At 41.2% G+C, this 16,091-nt stretch overlaps 1 protein-coding gene across 1 annotated transcript in view; it reads right to left on the reverse strand.

Moving 5' to 3' along the window:
• Positions 1-16,091, reverse strand: part of CCDC180 (coiled-coil domain containing 180) — a 44,538-nt gene that overhangs the window by 10,329 nt on the left and 18,118 nt on the right. The window contains exons 19-28 of the mRNA XM_032778965.2: positions 14,730-14,947; positions 13,835-14,010; positions 11,879-12,059; positions 10,100-10,246; positions 9,400-9,544; positions 9,048-9,164; positions 8,423-8,521; positions 6,216-6,302; positions 3,743-3,933; positions 1,158-1,228 (exon numbers count right to left, since the gene is read on the reverse strand). Of these exons, the coding sequence (XP_032634856.1) occupies positions 1,158-1,228; positions 3,743-3,933; positions 6,216-6,302; positions 8,423-8,521; positions 9,048-9,164; positions 9,400-9,544; positions 10,100-10,246; positions 11,879-12,059; positions 13,835-14,010; positions 14,730-14,947 (1,432 nt within the window). The remainder of the gene's footprint in view (positions 1-1,157; positions 1,229-3,742; positions 3,934-6,215; positions 6,303-8,422; positions 8,522-9,047; positions 9,165-9,399; positions 9,545-10,099; positions 10,247-11,878; positions 12,060-13,834; positions 14,011-14,729; positions 14,948-16,091) is intronic.

The following is a 16,091-nucleotide window of genomic DNA, read 5'->3' on the forward strand; positions in this document are numbered from 1 at the left end:
CACAATCCAGCCACAAGAGAATAGTCTGCTTCACTGTGTTTTGGTATTTTCACTTCGGGTCCTGAACTAAATTAGGAACAAAAGCAAGTGGAAAACATACAGAGTAGTTAAGAAAACAGTTTCTGAACCTCAGAAAGGTTTAGATGAAGATATGAGCATATTTTTGTCTCATTCAAACCAATTTGTCCCTGCCTGATTTCCTGCTTCTTTCATAAGAGGTTGGGTTAAACTCTGGTGTGAAAAGTGAAAGCTGAGAGCTGTAGCCAGAGAAGAAGTCCAATTTGAAGTACTAAGTGACCTGAATTTGATGGCCTCAACTCAGCCTCTGGTGAATGTGTGTCTTTATAAAATTACCAAGTGTTTGACACAAATGGCAGTGTCTGCTTAAGGGAGGCTCAGAAATGAGCAGGTATGGCTAACCCAGAGTGGACTCTCCACTATTGATTAGGCAGCCTGAGAAAGCTCATATGGAATCGTGTTTAGGATCAAGGCAAGGATGTGAGAAGAGGGCTTACTCTATCACTGGATCTCCATCACGGGTACCTTTTCAAAGTGCTGCATGGGGTTTAGCTCTAAAACTCCTGTTAACCTCCATGGAAGTTATATGGAGAGCTGCCACTTTCAAAACCTCAGTGGAATTACATGAACAGCTGTCACATGCACTTTACCTAAACCAACATAATCCTTCATTTAAAACAAAACAAAAACAAAAAAGAGAGAGAGAATATCACTGCCTTCTCCTAAGGGAGTATATATGCACTCACATAAAGATAATAGGGATAAGTCTTGTGCCCTGTACACTGGCACATATGGTTGGGGACAAAGAACGAGTGCGTAGGGGGGCCTCTTTCCTTCTCATGAGCAGTAGGACAGGATTCATCCAAACCTCTCCAGACAGCACTAGGAGATATGGCTATCTAGTATGTTTCCCTACACACCATTTCTCAAAGGACATCTGGTGCGCACACATCCAGGCAACTGGCACATATGACGCAAACAAGAAAAAATGTGGCCTGTCGTAGGCTGATAAGTACTTTATTCCTGCTCAGAGGTATAAATATATAGTCATATATTAAGAGTTGCCAGTTAAAATATATATTTATTTCTGTCAATCCGTAAGAAAGAGAACTTCCGCAGTAAAAGGACTGCATGCATACCTCCTGCTACTGACTGTGAGCGATCATCTCTCTCATGCCGCAGTTCTGGAGATTTCTTGGGTTGCTGAATTCTGAAACAAAAATTAAGAGCTATGTGGCTTCTAAATACCCAGCTACCAGTTCTCTATCGTTGTCATGGTCTGAGAGCATTTTAATCTCTGAGATACTGCCTAATGTTAGGGCTAAATTTACAAATGCATGTCTAACTGCAATAATTTGCATGAGGACAATTCAAATGATCTAGTATAATTGGAAAATAGAAGTTTCTGCAAGCACAATTGTGCACTCAAACATGTTACTGAAAAGGTCTGGAGCTTGCCACTCCATACCATCCACTGTCTAATTATTCATTAACGTTTATACATTTTCCTCATATTTTTACCTTTATGTAACATTTTATCTCCCTTTAATTCAAACAATGCCCTTGAAGCCAGAAAACTAGTAGTCAGTTAACATCTATTTTTACAGCATTTCAGTTGAACTAGTGAAATTTAGTTGAACTAGTGAAACCTGAGCCGTCCTTTGTAGGTGACAAATCTAAGGAATTCTCACAGATTGAAGTGTCATTAGAGGAGATTTTGGAATTAATTGATAAATTTAGCAGTAACAAGTCACTGGGACCAGATAGCATTCACCCAAGAGTTCTGAAAGAACTCAAATGTGAAATTGCGGAACTATTAACTATGGTTTGTAACCTGCCCTTTAAATCAGCTTCTATACCCAATGACTGGAAGATAGCCAATGTAATGCCAATATTTAAAAAGGGTTCTAGAAGCAATCCCGGCAATTACAGACTGGTAAGTCTAATGTCAGTACTAGGCAAATTAGTTGAAACAATAGTAAAGAATAAAATCGTCAGACACATAGAAGAACATAAATTGTTGGGCAAAAGTCAACATGGTTTCTGTAAAGGAAATCGTGTCTACTAATCTATTTAGAATTCCTGAAGGGGTCAATAACGTGGACAAGGGGGATCCAGTGGACATAGTGTACTTAGATTTCCAGGAAGTCTTTGACAAGGTCCTCACCAAGCTCTATGTAAATAAGTTGTCATAGAGATAGAGGAAGATCCTTTCATGGATTGAGAACTATTAAAGACAGGGACAAGGGTAGAGTAAATGCTAAATTTCAGAATGGAGAAGGGTAACTTAATGGTGTTTCCCCAAGGGTCAGTCCTAGGACCAATCCTATTCAACTTATTCATAAATGATCTGGAGAAAGGGTAACATGAGGTTGCAAAGTTTGCAGACGATATTAAACTGCTCAAGATAGTTAGACCAAAGCAGACTGTGAAGAATTCAAAAAAGATCTCACAAACTAAGTGATTGGGCAAACAAAATGCCAAATGAAATTAATGTGGATAAATGTAATAAATAATGCACATCGGAAAAAAATAACCCCAACTATACATACAATATGATGGGGGCTGATTTAGTACAACTAATGAGGGAAGAGATCTTGGAGTCATCGTGGAGTTTTCTTAAGACGTCATGCAGTGTGCAGCGGCAGTTAAAAAGCAAACAGGATGTTAGGAAATTAAAAAAGGGATAGAGAATAAGATGGAGAATATCTTTATTGCCCTTATATAAATCCATGGGATGCCCACACCTTGAATGTGTGTACAGATGTTGGTCTCCCATCAAAAGATATACTGGCATTAGAAAAGGTTCAGAGAAGGGCAACTAAAATGACTAGGGGTTTGGAACGGGTCCCATTTGAGGAGAGATTAAAGAGGTTAGGCCTCTTCAGCTTGGAAAAGAGGAGACTAAGGGGGGATATGATAGAGGTATATAAAATCATGAGTGGTGTGGAGAAAGTGAATAAGAATAAGTTATTTATTTGTTCCCATAATATAAGAACTAGGGGCCACCAAATGAAATTAATGGGCAGCAGGTTTAAAACAAATAAAAGGACGTTCTTCTTCACATAGCGCACAGTCAACCTGTGGAACTCCTTGCCTGAGGAGCTCATGAAGGCTAGGACTATAACAGGGTTAAAAAGAGAACTAGATAAATTCATGGAGGTTAAGTCCATTAGCTATTAGCCAGAATGGGTAATGAATGGTGTCCTCAGCCTCTGTTTGTCAGAGGGTGGAGCTGGATGGCAGGAGAGAGATCACTTGATCATTACCTGTTAGGTTCACTCTCTCTGGGCACCTGGCATTGGCCACTGTCAGAAGACAGGATACTGGGCTGGATGTACCTTTGGTCTGACCCAGTATGACCATTCTTATGTTCAAATTCTACCACTACCATTGTGACAGTACAATAGTTTAGGTTGTGAAATATCTCCCTCAAGAAGAGGCAGAAATCTCATTGCTTGGGACTTTTAAAACTAGACTGGACAAAACACATAAAAAAGTTCTGCATATAAACTTCTCCATCCTGCACTGGCACAGAAACGGCCTGGATGATTTAAATTCAGTGGGATCTTTATGCGCTACCAGAGCACAAGTAATAAATATGTATATGAATTGCTTGCACTACCTCCTGTGCACAACATGACAATAAGATGTACATATAGTGAGCAAAAAATTAAATAAGTTAAAGGAATAACACCTTTAGGCACTGAGAGCATTTACTTACTGGAGTAAACTTTTGATAACGCTTACTGCTACATCATCAATTACTGACTTTCCAATTCTGCTTGGATTCAACAATGGAACATTATCTAACCCCATAACCACCATCCTACTCTCCTCTTTGAGACTCTCTGATCGGACTGCAGCTGCAATGGAACCTCGTAATGCAGACTCTGTCTGAACTGGGATGGGATCCTGGAAGTGGAGGAAAAAAAAATCAGATATTACTAAAGAGAACAGGCAGTTAGTTATACTATTCCATGGAGGTGCCAGCTACCAACCCTGTTGCCCCACAGGCTAGATGAAAGAGCTTTATAACTTGGGTCTGGTCTACACTACGATTTTAGGTCGAATTTAGCAGCATTACCTCGATTTAAGCCTGGACCCGTCCACATGATGAAGCCCTTTATTTCTACTTAAAGGGCTCTTTAAATCAATTTCTTTACTCCACCTCCGACAAGGGGATTAGCACTGAAATCGGCCTTGCAGGGTCGAATTTGGGGTAGTGTGGACGCAGTTAGATGATATTGGCCTCCGAGAGCTATCCCAGAGTGCTCCACTGTGACCGCTCTGGACAGCGCTCTCAACTCAGATGCACTGGCCAGGTAGACAAGAAAAGGCCCACAAACTTTTGAATTTAATTTCCTGTTTAGCCAGCATGGTGAGCTGATCAGCACAGGTGATCATGCAGAGCTCATCAGCATGATGTGCACATTGCCGGGGCACATTGCCCGGTCCATACTTTGTGAGAAGACTATGTCCATGTCTATGTCCTCATCACTCTTGTCACCATGCCGCCGTCGCCTCTTTGCCTGGTTTTGCTTTTGCAGCTTCTGGTTCTGCTCTGAAAAAAGGCGTGAAAAAATTGTCTGCTGTTGCCCTGACAGAAGGAGAGGCAACTGACGACATGACTTACAGGGAATTAAAATCAAGAAAAGGAGTGGCTTTGCATCAAGGAGAAACACAAACAACTGTCACAGAATGGCCCCCTCAAGGACTGAACTTATAACTCTGGGTTTAGCAGGCTGTTGATTTCACAAAACAAATCGGGTCAATTTCTTGTTTTGATCCACTCCATCTATCTTTTACATCTTAGGCTGGCAGCAGATGGTGCAGTATGACTGCTGGCCATCGTCATCTCCTGGATGCTCAGCAGAAGATTATGATGGCTAGCAATCGTAATGCAGCATCTCCTGGGTGCTCACCAGAAGACGGTGCAGTATGACTGCTGGACATCATCGTCTCTTGGGTGCCTGGCAGAAAATGGGAATGACCTGGCTGAGTCACTCCCATGTCCGCCCAGGCGCCCCTGACCGACCTCACCGAGGTTGGCTAAAAGAGGACCCAGGAGTACAATGACGGTGACTATCAATCGTAATGCACCGCCTGCTGCCAAAAGGCAATGAGCTGCTGCTGTGTTGCAATGCAGTCCCATGTCTGCCAGCACCCAGGAGACGTACGGTGACGCCCAATGAGCTGAGCAGACTCCATGCTTGTCATGGTATGGTGTCTACTCAGGTTACCCAGGAAAAGAGGTACGAAACGATTGTCTGCTGTTGCTTTCACGGGGAAGGGGGAGACTGACGACATGTAGCCAGAACCACCGTGACACTGTTTTTGCCCCATCAGGCACTGGGATCTCAACCCAGAATTCCAATGGGCCGTGGAGACTGCGGGAACTGTGGGATAGCTACCCACAGTGCAATGCTCTGGAAATCGATGCTAGTCTCAGTACTGTGGACGCAATCTGCCAACAATGTACTTAGAGCATTTTGTGTGGGGACATGTACAATCGACTGTATAAAAATGATTTCTAAAAAAAAAAGGCTTCTATAAATTTGACCTAATTTCGTAGTGTAGACATACCCTTAAAAACATTTCCAATCGATTTTTCCCCTTTCTGCAGCTATAAGAGATTGAGAGTTAAGTATTACTATAATTATTATATGCAATCTTTGAATAAATATAATTAATAATAATGATGCCTTCTAGTTTACAAAATAAAACGCTCTATAAAGAAGAAGTACCAACCAATAAGGAAGATAATCACCTGATACAAAATCTGCTATCCAGTCAGAACCTTCAGCAAGTGCATCTAAAGAAACCTTTAAAAACACACTCAAACACAAGTACAACCTCTCATTAAGGATCATCTCCTACAAAGTGCTGAGCATCTCCCGAGTAGTCCTGAGCACCCTCAACACTTGGTAGTCTCATTGGTGGTTGAAGGCACTCAGTACCTTACAAGATTGGGCTCTATATCACCACCTCTTGGGCAGCCTGTGATCATTTGAAATTCAATAGCATACGTACATTTTACATGAAAAATCAAAATATGGATTCTGAAAACCTTTTAAAATACAGAAGTAATGGAAATAGTTTGCATTTGAACAGTAAAATTCACCCAAAGATTATATGAAATACAGAGATTCCAGCTAATGTTATCTTACAGTACAGAAGGGGCTGATTGTATTTACCAGCAGGCAATTGAGATACTTGCTCCTTTTTTTCAGTTCTTTCATCACAGTTTTGGCAAAGTCATACAGTTCTTCGGAAGTCACAGCCTAGTTAAAAAGCAAGGATAATATGGATAGTATTTTGCTCAATATGGTAGAAAATTTAGAATGTACCAAACATGTTGACATATCACATCTGTCTGTTCAAGATGTTTCTAATCTGTTCTATCACTTTTGTATCTAGGCAGGTGTGGAAACCAGGGGGAACAATTCACTGTCTATAAAAGCTGATGTTTTTCTTTTTTGAAAATAATTTTGAGCGTGAATATGCTTCTCAGGAAAATGAAGGATTAGTGGTTTTAGTGTCTCTACCAGTGCAACTTCTCATGACACTTATCAGCTGTGATACAGTAGGGGGAGCAAGCATGGAGATGGAACTTCGCTGTATCAATATCAAGGGAATAAATGGACCCAAGAGTCAAAGGTGTTAACCTGAACCCGTCACTGAAAAAACACTAAACAGCTTAACATGATTCAGGCTTTTGAGTACAAAGACCTCGGCCTGCTTAGCCAAGGGCAACAAATGTCATTAAAAATCATTATAACTTTTTTATTAAAGACATAGAAAAAGGAAGGAAAAACCGTTAAATCATTTAAAATGTAAAATATTAAGAAAAAAGTTTTCATTTTAAAAGTATCCCTTATTCTTTTTTTAAACTGTAGAGCATTTTTGTAGTGAGAACCTCCTGTTTGACAGCCTTTTAGATGGTAATAACTGTCCTTTTTGGGGAAGAGAAAAAACTAGCTGAGATGGTCTGGAACTGAAGTTGCTGTTGCTGAAATCCAGTTGTGTTTCCTTTAAGACTACACAAAACAAACACACAGAAGGGGACAACAAAGACAGAAAATGCAGCATCTGTCTCTAGTGATGACTTTCACCTGCAACCTCACTGCTAGAGAAACACATGGCTTCATCAGCCACTCCAAGAGCTGGCAAACATCTTGTTTAGGGCATTGGTTTTAGCTGCCTCATTGGGCATGGGCTCACAGCAGCGTTGTGATAAAGATAGTCTTGGTCAGCTAAGTCAGACTCTTATTAAACAGAAGGCAAAAGAGAGAGATATAGGAAAGAGAAGAAATAAAGTGGGGAAGGTAAAGGACACATGACACATTCCAGGTGTTGATGTGTGGGTCCTGTTTTCTGGCCTAGTTTGGCCAGGACATCTCTTGGGATCAGGCTGACGAAGGCCCAAGGGTATCATGGGGGACCCTGCGTCACAGGAGATGATAGGAGTGTCCGCCATGATAAAGCTAATTCCTTTCAGTCTACTTTTCCTTCATCCTGACATCTTCATTCCCTCCCCTGTCTCTTTCTAAGGACCCCAAAAGGGAATAATGGGTGGAATAGCCATCTCCTCATTATTTTATTCACCAACTAAGACTTCCTTCCAACACACCAATTTTAGTTAATTTCCGACTCCATTCTCCTTTGTTCATCAGTCACGATCTTAACACAGTCCTTGGGTAGTGGAAGTAGACTTTTGTGTCTGGCTTTCTTCAAGTTTGACTTTCTTTAAGTTTTGCTAACTTTTATACAGTTTTATGTAACAGGCTGAGTTGTTTTGTTACCTTGGAACCTTAAAGTAAGACCTCTGCACAACAGCTTCTTGAGCAAAGAATGCCATGTCAAATTGTTTGATGTGTACAAATGGAGACTTATTTTAGGATGAACTAATTTTCACTTATCAACAAGGTCAAATTTTAGAATTTGAGCTCAGTGCTACCCAAGTAAATTGCCTGCCTATGCACCTACTGTGCCACATGATCCTGGATTTAGCTGATTTTTTATTATGAATTTTTCCTTTGTTAAATAGTAGGCAGCCTCAAGAATCTGATAGTTCACTGTTCCAAAATCAGGTAAGAAGACTGTCGGATCATTTAAAGAGGATTGATTGGCATTTCCAGTTTTTCAGCCTCATTACCAAAATTCATGTTTCTCAAAAGCTTTATTTACAGTTTTTGGTATTTTTCTTGGCTATAAAAAATAAAATCTATATATTTATGTGTGTGCACTTCTCCCATTGCTGGTTTGGCAATATCCTCCTTTTCCCTCTATAGTTCAATACAATATACGATGCCAGTTTGACTACAATGAACTGTGGTGGATACTAACAGACTCACACAATCATGCACATCATACAACTACATGACGTATCTTTGGAACTTACTTCTTTATCCACAGTAGGATGAGCACAAGCATCTATTTTCTTAAGGAATTTCTCCAAAGAGGAGTTTAATGTCTGTGCCTGTAAATTGGAGTTTGCCACCTAAAACAGAAGCAGACGTTAGTGAAATGAAAACTCAGTCGAGATAAATGAACACTTAAATATTTACAGAACTATCAAAAGATTTCTCCAGGAGGGAGCAAGCACAGAGATCCTCATGAAAGAGCACACTATTTATTTCAAAGAACAAAAACATTGACTCACGAGTACCCAAAATGGAAGCCAAATTCAGTGATTCATAACAGCAACTCTTTTTTCATGGCCTATATTGCATCAAGCAGATGGCTGGTCTATTTAGTTGTAGGTGGTTAGAGTGAAGTGCTGCAAACCCAGGACATGATCCTACTTGACTACAACAGGAGCAGGACTGGGTCCTAGATCCCTAGATTCAAGGCTGGCAATGGCAGAGGAAAACACAGTCCTTAAATAATAGATAAAACACTGTACTTATGTCCCATCTGTGTGTTTGCCTCTTTAAACCAAGCCAAAAACCCTTTGGATAGAATAAGTGAGATATATAAATGATTGAGACTGAACCAAACTAAAGTTCTGGAAGTTGTATTTGTACCTCTGATTTGATTTTCACTTGTAGATTTGTTAGAAACCGCTGGATTTTCTCCATGAAGAGACGATCCATTGCAAGATTATGGAATTTTGTTTCAAACTTGTTGATAACCTCAGTAGCCTCAAAAACAAATGCCAAAAATCAGGAGATAAATCAGACTTAAACCTGTCCTTCTTAGCCTTTAATAATACCAGTTAGCATTTATATAATGATTTTCATCATTATCATGTCACACAAACATTAACTAAATCTAAGAAAGTCTCAACACCAAAATCTATTAACACAGGGGATTAGAATGGTTGCACTAGCTACAGCCAGGAATTTGAACACTAGAAGGGAATGAAGATTTGCCCACTTGCTCTAAGTAGTTTGACTCCATTTTCTCCATATCAATCATGATTAAGCCTTCAATGAAGTCAATGCGTCCTGTTTCTTTCTCCAGACGCTTACAAAAGAACTCCACCTCTTCTGGAGAAAAGTTACCTCCCTCTGAAAATAATCTGAAAACAATAGGTGAGAAAGGATAGTAATTATCTTAGGGTATGGCTACACTTGGAATTTCAAAGCGCTGCTGAAGTGTGAGTGTGGTCAGAGCGGCAGTGCTCGGAGAGAGCTCTCCCAGCGCTGCATGTAAACCACATCCTTTACGGGTGTAGCGTGCAGCGCTGGGAGCTGTGCTCCCAGCGTTGCCGCCCTGATTACACTGACGCTTTACAGCGCTGCATCTTGCAGCGCTCAGGGGGGTGTTTTTTCACACCCCTGAGCGTGAAAGTTGCAGCGCTGTAAAGTGTGAGTGTAGCCAAGCCCTTAGGGTTCTTCCACTTCCTCAAAAGGATCCTTAGCTGAATAGCCCCTATTATATATATTTATTCACGCTATTATAATATTAGTAGTATACTTTTTTAAAGGATGAACTTGAATTTTACTGTGCTGACTTGACAATAAATTACAGAAGGTAGGTAAGGAGACAAGGAGAGCAAGAGAAATAAAACTATACAAGCCAGGCAAACAGAGACTGATATAGAAATAAACACATTCACACCTCTCCCTTATACCTGCAAGCTTTAAGAAAGTCCACGTTTGAATCTCGTAGTTTCCCCAAGGCTTCATCTAAATAGTTCCGGTAACTCCGCAGGGAGATTTGGATAACTTCTACATGATTAAGCAGCTCTGAGTGCAGAGAATTGCTTAGAGCAACCAACCTAAGAGCAAATAACAAAAGACAGCTTTTTCAGGGAAGTCTATGGAAGAGTAGACATTCCTTTCCAAAGACTGCTGGGTCTTGGAGATAGCAGAAGAATGAGAGTTTAATCAGGGCGCTTCTGCCTCCCTTCCATTGTGAATGTTTTGATGCGGCAGCATACAGCAGACACACTACTAGCAAACACTCAATGCTATGGAAAAGGACTCTCATACAGATGTTTTCATAACCTGACTTGTCAATTGCTACTAGTGTACAGGATAGGAAGCATGGATAAAATCTGGATACATGAAACAAGCTTTTTCTATTTTATTCTAAAAATTTTATAAAATTCACCAATGACTTTAGTTTCTTAGCAGGGAGATGAAACTCTGGAGAGGCTTTACTTTTGATTATTCATATCTATGAGGTAACACATTAAAGAGTAATGGCACAGAAGGTGTTGGTCTTGAGATATTAAATTCCACTTCTGCCAAAGGGACCTGGAGTAACTGACTTCACAGGACCTGGGGTTTCTAGGTTTTACCATGCACTAAGAGGGGAAATACAGAGTCTAACTGAGTTAACCAAAGGATTTCTTTGTAACAAAGACTCTCATTCAAAGGAATGGAGATTAAAGTGAGAAAAGCATTCAATGTGTCTCCCTTGCAAGGGATATTAGGGAAAAAAGAACTCAGCATAGTCCAACCTTTATGTTTATTCCATAGTTTGGGCACCACGGCTGTTGTGAGAAATAGTTGTGTGAGCTAAGTTAGTACATACACACATGGGCACACCTAAATCAATGAATGTAAATGGAATTTTCCTCTTATTTATTTATACTTTGTCATTCCATTTGTTATTCCATTTTTGTCCAAACATTATTGGACACGCCTTCTAATACCCTTGGGGATGATAAAAAGTGTTTGTATTTAGTTTTGTTTTTCACATTATCATTCCCCTCATTATTATAATTGCTCTAAAACATGGCTGACAAGCCTAAAAGTAGCAGAAGAGCAATAAATGCTGTACTAAGTCTGGACATTGATAAATGTCTTAGATATATGAGCTTTTTGATCTCACTATGTTCAAGTAACTGTTACTCTATACTGAAGCTTTTCTGTTTTAGATTATAGATTTACAGGGTAATGTGACTATACATTAGACAAAAGAATCTGGGCAGCTGAAGGTGGACAGAGCAATAATTAGGTCAAATGATCCTACCTCAGTCAAATGAGCTGTCTGGCAATCAAACAGTAAGATAAATGCTTCAAACTATCCCAATGGGAGAATGACAATGATACCTGCTGCTGTTCAGGTAGGGCCAGCTCCAGGCACCAGCTAAAGAAGCAGGTGCTTGGGGCGGCCAATATCAAGTGCGGCACTCCGGCTGCGACTGGGGATGTCTGGGTCTTCAGTGGCAATTCGATGACAGGTCCCTCAGTCCCTCTCGAAGTGAAGGACCTGCCACTGAATTGCCGCTGAAGAGCAGAGCGGTGCAATCGTGCTGCTGCAGCTTTTTTTTCCCCCCTCACTTGGGGCAGCAGAAAACCTGGAGCCAGCCCTGTGTTCAGAAAATCTGGGATAAGGCAGATTCAAGATGCAGCCCCGGAGTGGGAAACCTCACAAATCATGAGACTCACGATGTGCTTACTTTTCAGCCTTAGTGGAACTGAGGAAGATGGCCTCCATGTCCTGGATCCTTCTGTGAAAGTTCTTGCTGATGTCATTTTGGTCCTCTCGGAGTTTCATAAACTCATTTTTCTCCTTGTTCAGAGCTTCCACCACCCCTGCACAGTGACACTCCAGACGCTCTTGGTGAAGAAGCAGCTCCGCTGAGAGGAAACGGAGTACTCTTATATGGATATCGCCTCAAGCTTGGATTGAGCCCAAGCATTACGACATGACCTATTCTGACTTCCAACACAAGTGACTATGGCTTACCCCAACAACTAGCCACTATGCTCAGTAGAAGATAGTTGGTGATGTGAAAACTTGTAGATGGGGGTGAGGGAGTCGTCTTGTTAGTCTGTATAAGCAAAAAACAACAAGGAGTACTTGCGGCACATTAGAGCAGGGGTTGGCAACCTTCAGAAGTGGTGTGCCAAGTCTTCATTTATTCGCAGTAATTTAAGTTTCCGCATGCCATTAATACATTTTACATTTACAAGGGCCGGAGGATGGAACCCCAGACTGACAGTGGGCTGAGCAGACTGGCAGTTGGGACCCGGCAGCGGGCTGAGCCGCTCAGCCCACTGTCGGTCTGGGATTCTGTCCGCCGGCCCAGGCTGGCAGTGGGCTGAGCAGACTGGCAGTTGGGACCCGGCAGCGGGCTGAGCCGCTCAGCCCACTGTCGGTCTGGGATTCTGTCCGCCGGCCCAGGCTGGCAGTGGGCTGAGCGGGGCCGGCAACAGGGACCCCAGGCCGGCAGCAATGTGCCACAGTAAATCAGCTTGTGTGCCACCTTTGGCACATGTGCCATAGGTTGCCGACCCCTGCATTAGAGACTACAAAATTTATTTGGGCATAAGCTTTCATGGGCTATAACCCACTTCATCAGATGCAAATTTGTTAGTCTCTAAGATGCCATAAGTACTCCACGTTATTTTTATGTTAAATATGAATTTCTCCCCTTTGCTCCCACGCTCTCTCCTCTCCCTCCCTTCTCAGTCACTGCTGACACCTCCACTATCCTTCCCATCACCCAGACTTGGGACCTCAGGTGGTTGGGAAATTTCTTGTCTGAATGATTGTACAGTGGATATTGCTCCTCTTGCAAAGCCACATTTTTCTGTGGGAAAATTTCAAATTTAAAAAAAAAAAAAATTTCCATTAGGAAAATCAAACTGATAGCTTCCCAGCTCTCTGCCTGAAGAGCTGCAGCCAAGCTCGTGGGGAAGCAGGAAGACTGAAAGACAAGGAGGCAGAGAGCTGGAGTGCTGGATACAGGAGGGAAAGAGACATTGACAAGGGCCTTCCAGGCAGCCAGACAGCAAGCCGACCTAAAATGAAATTTTTTGGAATGTCTGTCCTGCGAAAAACTTACAGGTTTTATTTTTCATCCCAAATTGAAATGTAATTTTTTCCTATGCTTTAAAATTTTCCACAGGATAGAAATTTCAATTTCCAGCTCGCTCTAAACCTCAGTGATATCTTCAACACCTCAATCCTTCTCCTATATCCAGCCTCTTAAGCTTTGTCACTTCTTTCTCTAAAACTATTCTAAAATCCCCCCTTCTTCTTTTGTCTGCCATGACAAAACCTTATTAGCTGAATTTCAAAGGTACTGAGCATCCACTGCTCCTATAGACTTCAGTGGGCCCTGTGGATGCTCTGCATCGTTAACAATCAGCTCAGAGGACCATTGATGAATCTCTTCTTAGTGTGAACCAGGAGGAAACAAATGTGAGCTATGAAAAAGGAAAGTTAAACACCCCCCATAAAATGTCAGAAACTAGCAAGTTTAGGGTAGGAGCAAGAAAAGGCCCCTTGAACCCACATTATTCCCCAATATTGAATCAATTAACACTAGCCACTGCTGTGCCAGGTTATGACTCACACCTGGAGAGCTCTAAAAAAGAGATGTGATGCCCATAGTGAATATATGTACCAGCCCTGACATTATGGATATCCTTTTCTATGCGCTCGCGCCTTGGCTGATGCATGTGAAGACGCAGTTGCAGTTCTGAATCCAGCTCCTCTTTCTTGGCAGTTACAATGATCCAGGAGTTGGACAAGGATTGGACAAACCACTTCTCCAGGTGCTCAAAAAAGCAGAGGCGGATCCTATGATTGAAAAGCAAACACGTTGCTTTGGGAGAGAGAGCGTATGGATGTGTGTGAGAGACAAAGGATTTCATTTTGCAGAAAAACTCTTCCAAGATCTCAGTAAAAAAAAACAAAAAACCAAGCTCTGAGGAGTCTGACTCCACTGAGGTAAGGTTTCTCACCAATTGCACAACAGTGACGCTACTGTTTCAATCAAACATAAATAATGTTAGCCTGCCCAACCTGTTATTCTCTGTACAGCATCTCAGTTCTATCATCCTGCCATGGATTTCTCTGATACAGTTAATCCACTGCTTTCAATAGAAATGCAACTGCTAAAATGCAGAAGAGTTGGTGCTCTGTCAAAATGAAGGGTAAGAAAAGGGACTTGGATGGGAAAAGGGATGGGATTCAGAACTTTGAGCAAGGAACTGGAAGCTAGATGCTTTGAGTTCATGGCTCTGCCGATGCTTTGTTGTGTGACTGGACAAGGCAGTAACATTTCTGTGTCTCAGTCTTTAAAATAAGAATAACATCTTCCTCACAGATGTGCAGTGAGACTTAAATGTTTGATGGAATGTAATATAAAATGTTTCTTCTTATTCTTTTGGGAAGGTCATAAAAGGGGGTAGCATATAGATAACTTTTGGATGCTCATTCAAACTTTACCTCCAAATCTTCTGCGGTTTGCCAATTACTTAGGAGAAAGAAAAAAGGACAAACTACACTCAACTAACCGTTTCTTAAGCTCTGTAAACAAGCTGTCTGGTACAAGCACATTCTCCAGATACACAGGAAGTGTTTTTTCTGCAAATTCAGCATAATAAATCTCAGAGGTCTTGGTCTTGCCTGTTTCCTTACGTCCAAGGACTGAGTAAGTGTTCCCACTGGAGGTGGTGAAGACCTCTGCTATTACTTCACAGCTTTCAGCCTCACCAGAATCATGGAACAGAACCTAGGAAATCATAGTTTGTTATCTTTGCTACTGACAAGTTTTTAAAGACCTATTAACATGAGCCATACACAGGTTAATGTTGAGAACTTATGGATTTCAAGAACCATGAGCCATGTTCTGATTCCTAGTTTGGAAAACAAAGTTATAATGAGCAAGCAAGTTTGTGCATCTCAGCATGCTGATATCTTCCTGTTAGCCTACCAGTGTTTGTGCAAGGCAAAAAGTAGAAGGGGTCATTCCATTTCCTTCCATCTACAGAGAAATGAAGAATATCCTAGTACTTCAGGGTGGTCACTAGCCTCGGGTCACCAGTACTTCTGTCAGTGTCTCCAGGAACAATACAAATGAAACGTTACAGCATAGCCAGCAAAAGGTTGGCATTATCTGGATTTTTTTTAAAAGTACCTTATTAAGATGCTCTGGACACAGATATATCCTCTTTGCTGAGTTTTATTATTATTATTTTAATCCCTCTGAAATATATCTGAGCATTTGCAGCTCATATGAGCTGAAAGGCTGTCTAGTTGTACTATAGATTTTGTAATCCCCTTTGTAGTTTTTTGGTTGAAATGCTCTTTTGTAACTTCTTAGAGGGAGTTTCCTCAGCTATCCCTATGTTCCCAAAGCAATATTACAATTAGGAACCAGTTTTTCTTTCTGTCAGCTGTAAAATACACAAAGCAAAGAGTGATTTTCAGCTGAGACAACCTTTACAAAATGCTTACTGGTTCCCAGTTGGGTTGAGCTAATAGGAACATTAATGCCAAGGGATCAGAAGAATTCCAGTTCAGGATTTTGCTGCTGAAATGTGCAGAACACACACATGGCAAGCCAGACATAGGATGAGGGACTAGTACTACACTAATTAATTAACTTTCTTTTAATGTCTTGCCACCGACTGCCAACTATTCAGAGGCACCCCACTCACATAAAAGGCTCTGTTACAATGAGGCAATGACCATTTAGGTTCTCCACTAAGTAGAGATCTGAAAAGAAAATACTGAGATATAGAGATAGTGTTATCTCATCATCTTGGGCTGACAATACTAAATGAAGGCAGGAAACAGACCCATGTTGGAAAAGTCTCTTTTTGGCTGTTTCTTGGAAAAAAGGACAGGAAAAGTGTATGAGGGAATGGTCATGC

Source organism: Chelonoidis abingdonii, chromosome 24 (genome assembly GCF_003597395.2).
Source record: "Chelonoidis abingdonii isolate Lonesome George chromosome 24, CheloAbing_2.0, whole genome shotgun sequence".
In the NCBI taxonomy this organism is placed as follows: Eukaryota; Metazoa; Chordata; order Testudines; family Testudinidae; genus Chelonoidis; species Chelonoidis abingdonii.